At 43.9% G+C, this 11,687-nt stretch overlaps 1 protein-coding gene across 11 annotated transcripts in view; it reads right to left on the bottom strand.

The window, feature by feature from the left end:
- The window catches only part of LOC127749774 (uncharacterized), a 19,911-nt gene that overhangs the window by 5,985 nt on the left and 2,239 nt on the right, over positions 1-11,687 (bottom strand). For 3 of the 11 annotated variants that reach the window (XM_052269381.1, XM_052269385.1, XM_052269392.1), the window contains exons 1-4: positions 4,087-8,689; positions 485-619; positions 321-406; positions 97-215 (exon numbers count right to left, since the gene is read on the bottom strand). In XM_052269381.1, coding sequence (XP_052125341.1) covers positions 97-215; positions 321-406; positions 485-619; positions 4,087-4,283 — 537 coding nt within the window. In that variant the 5' untranslated portion in view covers positions 4,284-8,689. The other 8 variants (XM_052269387.1, XM_052269391.1, XM_052269382.1 and 5 more) reach the window with 8 other exon arrangements.

The raw sequence follows: 11,687 nt of genomic DNA, 5'->3' as shown, positions 1-11,687 counted from the left end.
GCCAGCAGGCTGCCTGCATGGTAGGCAGTCCCGCCGCACACGGCCGCGTGGCAGGCCTGCCCGCCAGCAGGCTATCGTTTTAAAGAGAGACGTTACCTCTGAGCTGAGCAAGTTATCGGACTGGGACAAGACCTCCTGGTTGTCAGATGTGGAGTCGTCACCACCATCCATGGGGACGGATCCGTAGGTCTTTTTGAGAATGCCTTTCTCTGGAACTGTGACAAAACAATCAATACAATGTTTTAAAAGCACTCGTAAGACGTGACTTTCTACATCGTAATTTGTTTTTAAAAAAAGAGAAAAATAAAAAGATTACTCACACAATACGCTACCTGAGTGGGTCTGTTCATCATCACTGACCCCTTGAGCTATTCTATTCTTGAGCGATTGCATCTGGTGCATTTCCCTACGACAGATAAATGATTGCCAATGAGTCGAGCTAAAGAAATGTAAATGTGTATCCATTATGTTCTGGAGTACCCACTGCTGCTTGCGGCTTGCCGCCTGGGCGCCGGGTGGCAGGTGGTTCGACGTCCTGGTGAGGGCGCTTCTTGAATCGGCATGACTGCGGACAGACCCCGCACTCACATCGGGCCCAAGGTGGCTGGCCGACAGCCGCCTACCCACACAATCTTTTACTACTCACACTGCTCACGAGACCAAGTAAGTCAATAATTTCATTCTTAAATAAATAATTGTAATGGTATGATCATTGTGTTTCACACGCTTTGTCATCAACATCGCAATTCCGATGTTATTTGTAGGGAGAGGGAAAGGGGTTATTAGGGATTGGAGTGGTCATAGGGGCATAGAAGGGAGCGGGCGGGTGATAGCATGTCACTGTTCTAGGTGAGTAACGTTCTAGAGGCCGTAAAGGGGAAAGGGGGTGCTGTAGCTGTCTAGTTAACTAGGCTCAATATGTAGCAAGGCATCGCGAGTGCTGCCACCGCAAAATCGGCGAGCCCGAAGAGGCGAGCCTGAAGAGGCGAGCCCGAGAATGATCTGGCCGCGAATAGAGAGCGAGAGAGCAGCGAGCAGGCCATTGCCACAGCCGTCGCGCTACCTCCACCCATCTCGTGCCTCGGATGCAGCGATGCGACTAGCTCTGTCAGGCGCACTGGGCGACTACCGCAGAAGACTAGTTTAGAAGTAATGACGGAGGGAGCTCGAGATAAACGTGTAGAATCGACAATTCATGCAAATAGTAAAAATGATGGTCCAGCAGTGAGGTGAATAGTAAAAAGACTATGCATTCGGCACGCCTCCCTTTGAGAGCGATGGCACATCCTATGGCATGCACCCATTCCACTGGCTGTCGCTTTCAAAGGGAAGCCCAACAGTATATATATATTCCGTATCTCCCGAAATAACATAATTTCAAATTTAAGACGTTTCATTCGAGGAATGTTAAATATTTTTTCCTTTGTAAAACAATTGTAATGTAACTTATGAAGCACGTGAGATTACTTGAAACATTATTTGTAGATATTCCTAAAACACTTTACAGCACTGTTAATGCAGGAGTCACGCGCGCTGCTCCCAGAAAAACTACGGAATGCTTAAAATTTCGGAATTCTCCTGAGAGCAATGTTTGTTATCATCGCTGTATTTAAGTGATGCTTTTGAAACATAGCTCATTTGAATGAAGAACGTCTCGCAAAAGGAGCGACGTTCCAAAATCTCTACTCATATGGAGTGACTTCATAACCAAGGTTGAACACACTCGTCAGAAACTCGTCAATGACCCTAGTTTGACGTCAGAAACAGCTCAATCTGGCTTCCTAGCCGCAGCCATTTCGACGGTGAACGTCAAGATGAGGCCACTTTGACATCATTTTGACAGCGTGTTCTACCAGCGAAGCTCATCAATCGAGCATCAAAAACAAACGTCGCTCCAATTGGGCAGCAATAAATATCATCACTCTTTCAGACAAGTTACTCCAGCAATTTCAGTGAGTTGTTTGAAAATGAAATGATGCTAATGAAACTAAGAAAGGAAGCCACAGGCACTTTGTACGAGGGAGGCAAAACAATTACGAATACGTTTAAATGCTAGGCGCAGGCGATACTAGGCGGCTCGACTGCCTATAATCGTCCAGTCAGCTTGAGTCCGGAGTAAATTCGTCACAGCCTCGTCAAATACGTACAGTTTTCGAGAATAAACTGCATTATATAGACGGAGACCTGGGCAAAGGGCATGGTTTTCCTTTCCTTTGAACCCTAACTAATTCTTCCTCCTCGAAGGAGCAGAAGAGGGCCAAAGCCCGCACCGAGTCGACGTCCTTACCTGAGCGTCGCCATCGAGCCCGCTAGGCCCGGAGGCAAAATGGACATTTTATCCACCATGTCTACGGCGGCCTGCTCGGGTGTAGCGTGGTGGTTCATGGCTTCCCTACTTCTGTACCGCGCTACGGACTGGTGGTGCTGAGGATGGTACTGCATGGCGTCGCGGGGCCGGGGGCCTCTCCTGGGTCAAGCCATTTTCCGCATGCAGTCGTTGCAGAATAAGAGAGTCGTAACTTCACGCCGAAGGACACATTAGCTCACTGAGTAGCTCAAATCACAGACCACATTCAATGCCAATGTGACCGCACAATATTTTTAAACGAATATTTGACGAAGACTGGCACATTTCTATTTTTGCCATTTGTGACAAAATGCCGAGCAAGCCCAGCCAGAAATGAAAATTGTTCCGACGTAGATCCGATGTCAATTCGACCCCGGTAACTCAAATTGATTGGGAGTTACATCTTTTGAGCTACATTGACGTCGATTCGACGTCGATCGACTTTTATTTCTTGCCGGGAAAGTTAATTTGTCGTGCAAAGTGCACGAGTCCTTTATTTAAAGTTATTATGATTGAGCTGCGAGTGAGATGGTCCTCCTTAACTAAGCTTTGGCGGAGCTCGGCTCGGGGCGAGAAGCATACTGTCCAGTGCTCGGGGTGTAAATTGGGGAGTAAAGGACAGGGGTAGGCTAGAGGGTTTCGCGGCAGAAGTAGCAGCACTAACAAATAACTAGATCACCACATCAACACAATCACTCCCCTTGCTCCCTTGCACTCGCTGACACTTCCACACAATGCCACATAGATGCGATAACATTTAAGTCTGTGAGCCCTTCCACAGAACTCTCTCCCAGCAACCCCACCTGTTCTGATCCTTCTTCCCACACGCACACACACACACGCACACACACTCACGCTCATCATGGAGGACTGCCCCCCCTCTCTTTTTTGACAGGCGTTTGTTGACATGCACATGCAAATGTCAAAATAAACTACAACACACACACTCACACTTGCCTCAAACATTTTCTGTGAAACTAGGGATAACCAACTCACAAAAAAACCTGCTCTGTAGATTGTCAACATTTTAAAATTCATCCGAAAATTATATTTTTTCTGCATCCGCGCTTTAAAAATAAGCCTTTGTCTAAAGCTTTGCTGCAAATCTGGTTAGGCTTCTAAATGCCATGTAAAATGCAAAATGTAAACTTTTCGGTTATTTGAAAGATAATTAAGTTCAATGAAGGTCTACCTGCTTTGTAGTCAAATGAACTAATCTTACATTTTTCTAAATAACTCAGCTAAATATTTTTGCAGCACTTAAAATGCTTTTGCTCCTATAACAAAAGTAGGCTTTTTAGCTTTGAGCAGCAGCCGGCATCTATTCTAAATTGTTTCTTTATACTTTCACAAAGTACCCTTCGTAAAACACTGACCTTTGCTGACGCTGGTTAGGATTAGGATGGAGATTGCTGATCTAAAATTGGGAAATAGAGTGGTTCTTCTTTTAAGGTAGGGAAGATTAACTTTCCTAAAAATCTAAGTAGGATTCCATCTTGCGGTTTTAAAGGATTACCCGTCTTGACTTGAAAAATCTTCTTTCTGAGGGCTGCCAAGGGTGAAAACAACAACACAACACAGTGGAGTTGGTGATTGTGCAGCTGGTATGAGTTCGGAAGTCTGATGATAAGTCAAATTCCATGTCTTTGGTCTCGTCCATGCAGTTCGGCAGTCTAGCACAACATGCAGTGCTGTCTAAACAAAAGTCACGCAAAATAATGCGGAAATATTTCACTTACTTCCAAAAATTGTGTTCGCACCTAGCAAGATCGCAGCCAATAAAGAATATGGAAACAGACACGGAAAATTTTACGGTTACATACAAAGCATAAATTGTACTCCAAATACAATACTCGTGCTTTCCACAACTTGCAAAGGCAGAATACAATACCAGATTATTAGAAAATATCGAAACACAAGAGATAAAGAGCCCCATGACACTCTGTTCAATTGACTTCACATCTTAGTACGAGATTCTGGAGAAAACATGTAAAATACGCTTTACTTACCAGTCTGAAAACAAGAATAGTCAAGGGGTTAACGGAAAACATGTAATGGCTAAATTACTGCTAGTCCACCCCTGTACCGTTAAGAGATGGTGTCTACTTACGGACTGGCGTTATATTTCATTAATTTTATCATATTTGACAGTTTCACATGCTGCATTTAGTAGTTGATTGACTTCCAGCCGGCAAACTAGCAAAAATTATTTGCAATCATTTACTACAAAATGAAATCTACAAGTGCAGTTTCATATCTCTCTTTTTATTTTCTCTAAATGTTTGCGCGGCGGATCTAAGCTTGACTAATGTCGCGAAATAACATTCGAGCTCCTAACATAATGAGTCGCTCCAATGCAAAGTAACACAGGGACCTCCCACAGATAGCGGGTGCACAAATACAATGACGCCGTGCGCTTGAGAATCACGAAAGCAGTTTATGAGAGACACCATGGTATTTGTACTTCGGGGTACGAATATCATAGGATATCTACGAACTGGAATGGTGATCCGAAATCTACACCGTGCAAAAGGGCATCGCACGAAAAAAAAAGAATTAGATGCCAGATCTACAAAGGAATTAGCTAATTTTGGAAGGCAACAAATTCGCTGTGGCAGCTAATAGTTGGTTCCCAGAGACAAGAGTTGCCACAGCGAATCTGTAGCTGCAGAAGCCAACCGTTTCGTTCTGAAAGCTTATTGGGTGTTTTGCTGTCAGAACGGACCAGTTGGCTCGTGCAGGTACGGGTTTGCTTAAGCAACTAACTCTTGCTTCTGGCAACCAACTATTAGCTGCTACAGTGAATTTCGGATTGTCTATCCCTAAATTGCTAGTTCATTATTTCTGACGACTTATTCTTTTATCCGTGCATCACGATTTCAATTCGGTATTGTTGTGGAGTGATGATACACAAGTGGCACCTGAAACGGTAAGTCACATTAAACGGCAACTTTCCGCTATCGCCTTTTTGGACGGTGTAATGAGGGGCCATCAGATTTGTAATCCCCCTAGGTCACGTTGCATTTTAACGACCACTTAGAAATACTGCTGTGTCCCATGTAGCACGGCGATATCGGGCGATGATGAGTCGCCTGGAGGTTGGAGCGGCGATGACTTGGCGATATCATATAAACACTGTCGCCTGGCGGAGAGCGAGGCGACATCCTGTCGATGTCTACTTTAATACATATTTTTGTGGATATCTGTTCGATATTCTCTAAATAAAATGTACCAGATGTCGCCATGCTGTCGCTTACGTTTATCGCCTCGACCTACCGATTGCGTTTTCGCCCTGGCGATGGTGACACGATAACTAGTAGATATGGAAATAGGATCAAATTAATGCTCGCCAAAACTCTATCGCTAGGATATCCGTCATTAGATGACGCTCAGGCGATAATTTTCCGATAACTATGCGCTGTGCAACTTTCCACCAAATTAACTTTTGGTGCCTAGAGTTATCGCCGCGATATGGGATAAAGTATGTCGCTCACCAGATGAAAAAGAATTATTGCTTGCATGAAATATTTTGATAAGCTGGCGATATCTTGACCTGGCGAGAGAACACCTGGGCTAGCGCCTCGAGAGCAATGTGGTGATAACTCGGCGACATGATCGTAGCACTGATGCGGGGTAGATATCGAGGCGCTATTCTTTCTGTATCTCCAATATTAACCACAAATACGCACATGTACGGATATCTGTCAGATATTCTCTGGTTAGCAAGCTACTAGTATCGCACGGCTGACGAATTTCGCTAAGTCCTCCACACGCATTTTCGCCCAGGCGATGACTTGGAGATATCTGAAAGATATCTCAGCCGACTCGCTGGTCTGCTGGTCTGTCGCTCGCGGGCGGGAAAGTCCCCGAGAAAGAGAGGCACACCGGTAGCTGACGCCCGGCTCTCAGCGGGTACCTCGTAGCTGAATGGTCAAGGCAGCTGTCCAGTAACACAAAGGTATGTGGTTCGAATCTAGCCAAGGTAAATTCTTTCAATTTTTTTTATCGAATTATAGTTCCGAATATATATTGCCTGAATATCGCTACTTTATCGCCTAAAATATACCGCCGGTTTGCAAACGTGGCGATGTCTAGGCGACGACATTTTTGACATAACTTTAACTTTTGTATCGCTCGGATAACTCAAAGTTCTCGCCACGGGCACATGCACAAACGGAAAGACTAGCGATAGCCAGGCGATACTACATCGGCAATCAATTACTATCTACATCGATTCCCTATAGTGGCGACATACATCGTTCGAGACCCGTTGAAAAGTCTGTCGCCATTTCATCGCTTGCTTCGTCGCGGCGATAGTGCTCGAGCGATGTCGCCCCTAAGTTGTCGAATCTTTGTCATCAGGCGACATCGAGGCGACGGTGCTATTTGTGCCAAACCTCATATCCGTAAAACATCGCCGGCGATATCGCGGCGAAAAATAAAAATCGCCGGCGATTGCCGGGCGATAAACCCTGGATATGTTTGTGCTACCTGGGGTGCGACGTTTTCAGTTTACTGTATTGCTTTGACACATGAAATGTCACCAGATTTAAACTAACCACGTGAATAATTTAATCATTTGCAGCAAGAACTAGCTATCGACTGGCTGGATATTGTGTCTGGGGCTAGACTATACTTTTGACAAACCAAGACGTGTTTGAGAGTTGTATTACTCCTCTGCTAAAAACCCGAGATTTTTTATTCAGGCATGTATTAGATCGGGTATTAACGCTGATTTCAGGCATGTTTTTCAGGCTATTGTAGTAATTATAGTCGATAAAAATCGTTATGGCATACACGTCAATTGGTGTACCGAGAAGTGAAGTAGTATTGACAATAGCTAGCCGTGGGTTCTCTTTGTCTACTCTACTAAATAACTTGTTTACATTGGAAGAGACCGCTCACGCGAACAGTAATGACAACTGAGCGCAACTTTTTGTAAATCACTGAATACTATTCTTATAGTGCCCAGAAGTTGCAAACGCGAAGCTATGGAGAAATCAATTTGTATAAAATTTAAAAGTTTCGGATAAAATACGAAAAAATATGCCTTCTGAGCGAATTTGGCAGGCCTTTAATACGGTGTCCCGACAATGAACGCCGTCCGTTGGGTGTCGAATGTTCGATGCTCTCGCACTTAGGCGCTTTGAGCAGGCCGCCGTCTTCACACAGATGCTAGGCGGGTCTGCCTACTCAGCGCGTCGTAGGCGCTATTATGAGCGTCGCTCCGCGAACCATTCATTGTGGGGACACCTCAAAGGAATAACATAACCCCGGGTTTTCCCCCTTGTTTATAATACTACATACTGCAGGTGAATCGAGGAACGTTTCCCGGAGGAAATTGAGTTTGAATTACGACACAGGCAGGTAATTAACGAGTAAAATTTGAAGGTCATAAGTTTACGAGAACAGAAATTGACGAATATTTCTCCACAGTGAACCCCAACTACCTTTCCCTGGTTATAGAAGACATTTATCACGAAATAAAGGAAGAACTGTTTTCTTTTCGCCGTGCGATACAACAAAGGCCTGCTGGCGAATGGCACCGACTGTGAAGTTGTGGGTTTTCGGCTTTACTTATCACGTGTCAGAATGCTCAAAATATCTTCAATACATAACAAGTAAATTGGGTTTTGTCCACCGGTGGCCACGTGAAATAGGGGACGTTCCTCGGTCCCAGTGCAGCAGGCAATATTTTCATTGTGAGAGTGAGACACTGCCACGAAAGCGGTCAAAATTATTGAAATAAAAGAATTAACGAAACGACAAGTACAGGATTACAGGCAAAGAGGTTTACACGACTAAGCAACGACTCAGCATAACAAAACTATGTATATACAAAATAGTAGGATCTACACACAGAGGGGCGAAGTAGACAGATAGCTTTAGAAGGTACAGAGGAGATAAGGATATTTTACTAAGCCTTGTGGAAAACGCATTCGCCAGCATCACGGTGTGCCCAGTTTTGCCAATCGTGAGGGAAAAGACAGAGAGCAAAAGGGCCTTCCTATAATGCGGCGCCGGGTCTGGTCTGGAATGTGGGTCGGGCGGGAGGCACGGCTAGCCGGTGGGCGGGACGCGCGGAGCGGGAATGGTGGTGGGAGGGATCTTGTGGGTCGAAGAGAGGGTGGTAAAGCAGGGCGCTGCCGCGCTGGATGCGGGCAGGGCTGCGCCAGTAGGGCCTGAGCGCTCGCCACGGACTCACTTAGTGGCGGATGCGTTTTCCCTTCTACAAGGATAGCAAGGATTGGTTAGAGAGATTAGACTGTGCTAAAGAGTGCCAAAAAGTGAAGAAGTCTTGGGAAAATTGTAAATTTGAGGAATCTACCTCTGGGTCTGCTGACTAACCTTAGGCAGAGAGTGAAGTTTTTGTGTACTACGACTGACCTGTAGCATAATGCCACGAGAGCAAATAGAATGAAAACACCCCCTACTACTGACATCAACATGATGACTAGAAATACTGTGTTTGTGCTGTGGTAATTTTCTATATAGAGTGATAAAAACCCAATAGATATTCAGAGGAGAATTTGGTGAATGCAGAGTGAAAAATATTCCAATTGCCAAATTTTGCATTCGGCAAATATGGGGCGAGTAATGTCATCGTGGTGATAATAACGCACGATTGATGATGATTTGCCGGTTCCGAGTTGGTTGAGAAGGCGAACGGAGGCCAAGTCGCCAGGACGAGCCATGCAGAGCCAAGAGACAGGAGAGAGAGAACAGAACAAGCAAATGTCAGCAAAGTAGCAAGAAAGAAATCATAAACCAATAAGCACACATCATGACGAACAACAAATACATGGTTTATACGATATCAACATGACCACGTTTAACTCACTCTCTTGTTTACCTTACACGGAAATTTACTCTGTCAGAAAAGTCCAATTTTTTTAAAATCTACCTTTAACAGACTCAAATCCGCAATTTTGAAATGATTTTCTCTAAAAAAAAAATTGTGTTTCTAAGACATTTATTTTATAAGGTAAACAAGATCGAGAGGTAAAGTTGGGATCTAGTATGTTTCCTGCGAGGATACACATTTTTATACTCAGAGACACAAAATAGTGCCCTTGACAGAAAATATGTATTCCTGGGAAACGTTGAGCATGAAGTGCATGTGTTGCCAAAGACAACAGTGACTCAATGCTTAAAGAAGATTCAAATACACCAAACTGAAAGGTAAATGCATCAATGCCTTAGCACACACGGACGTACACATTGACTAAGCTACTAACACATACACAATGCCTTTGCAAACATAAATACCACTTCAACAACTGTTTTACCAGTTTTGTCCGGCAAAACACATTACAATCTGTGAGAAAAATCCTTGCGATTTTTCAACGTGTCTCCGACAAGGCCTCTTTAAATTACTTTCTTCTAGTTATATTTGTGTTCTCGGATAGTAAAGATGCAGAAAATACTCAAGTTAAATCGACACGGAGGACAATATTTATCGAATTTGCATTGAAAATTACAAGGTTTTTTTTCACAGGCCTGGAACATTAAGATACGAACAAATTTAGAAGTACCTGTTGAGAGACACGGCTATTTTCTGCGCCGTCCAACACCTTCCTCTGATACAGCTCACTTATTTTCAGTACAAATGAAATCTTTGTACGGGCCTCGTGTAAATACAACTTTACTTATCAATTCAGTGAATTATTTATTACTGTGGCGAATGTTCAAAACAAAGAGAGATAACTACTTACCTTTTTAATTTCTTTAAAGGCCTTGCAGCATTTGGTTTGGGAGTATCTCAGAGGGCGGGGAAGGAATGCGCAGGTCTGCCTGGGGTTAATGAGTGCATCATCTACGAATGCAGTAGCCGGAAACTGAAGTTTTAATTTTACCAGACAGACTTTGTGAGACATGTGTGCGATAGTGGTCTGTCGAAAACTTAGATTTATGGAGACAGAGAGAACTCACTGGTTACTGAAACATTGTTCGATACGGCTGCCGCAATATAGTTGACACATCCATAGACAGTCCTAAGGGCAAATAGCTACAATGGGGGAGCTTTGTGAGCTACAGTGTGATCTGTACAGGAGGTTGTGACGCGGACAACAGACATCGGTACATCATGCGTATCCCGTCATGCAAAGAGGTGAAACTATACAACACACGTGAGAGCAACCATACTCAGTTCAAATAACCAGCGAAACATGCACAGTCAAAACGGAACACTGAAAGCTTTTACTGCACAATTGCAGAGTACACCGTCGAAAAACATTTTCGCGTCCAGAGGCTCGCCTTGAGCCACCGCAGGTCAAATTACTGATAAAACCGTTAACTGTTTTTCGACCGTGCACATCTTATCACAAAACAACTAAATGGCAATTGCATGCAGGATTCAACACAATTTAAACCTAGAATTTTAGACAGATTTCATCGACGTCCAGGAAATCGTAACTTATTAAGCACTCACATCAACAAAAACAGATTAGCGTAAGCATTATTTAAAAAAGTATAAAATAGAGAACAAAGAAGTAAAAGTCGTACGTAAGGAAGATAAATAGAAGTCATGTCAGCCGTTGTTTTCCTCGCTAGCAGCGAGAATGCTGTTTTCTTCTTGGCACCCATTTCCAACCCCGCTTTCAAAACCTAAATACTAAAATGTTAAGGTGCCGGCTAACACAAACCAGCTGCTAATCTAACGGTTTTCTTTCTCACCAGCTCACGCCTTTCGTTCACACTCACACGCACACATTCTCACACAAATACTAACCAACTACCAATATTATACGAAAATATAAGGACAGTTATCATTTTGAGCTTGCTACATCTGCTAGAACCACTAGCGGTCTAGACTAAGCAATGGCCAGATGGGCTATGATGCTACCAAGTGCTGTATCAGTATGTGATCAGTGTAGTGCTGAACTGTCAACAGCTAAATAGCGACTGCCCAGCCCAGGCATTGCCAAGCTCATCACTTTTCTGAATACACTTCGATAAGCAACTTTGTAGCTGTGGCTGGATAGAGCTGGCAATCGGGCGAGCAACGGCCTGGTGAGCTTACCCGACTTTCTACTGTCTCTCTCCTTATCTTCTAACGTCAGGTGGGAGAGCAAATGAAGACATTCGAGTGCACTCACCTGTCCCTTGCCCGACCGATTGCCACCTCTAGGCTGGAGACGTGAAATGTTATGGCTATGGAATTGATATGAATAGTATGAAGGTGAACAATGATGAGGAATTAGAAAAGACAAATACTGGAATAAATAAGGGTTGGAGATCAGAGGATAATGCTCTGTGGTATAAGATAAAGATTTTTTATGGGGAAAATTTGGTAAGAAACAAAGGGCATTGTTGTTGTTATTCTTGTTGTTATTCTTAT

This window comes from Frankliniella occidentalis, unplaced genomic scaffold, assembly GCF_000697945.3.
Source record: "Frankliniella occidentalis isolate FOCC.00 unplaced genomic scaffold, Focc_3.1 Scaffold91, whole genome shotgun sequence".
NCBI lineage: Eukaryota > Metazoa > Arthropoda > Insecta > Thysanoptera > Thripidae > Frankliniella > Frankliniella occidentalis.
This window is presented reverse-complemented; position numbering and strand designations above follow the sequence as displayed.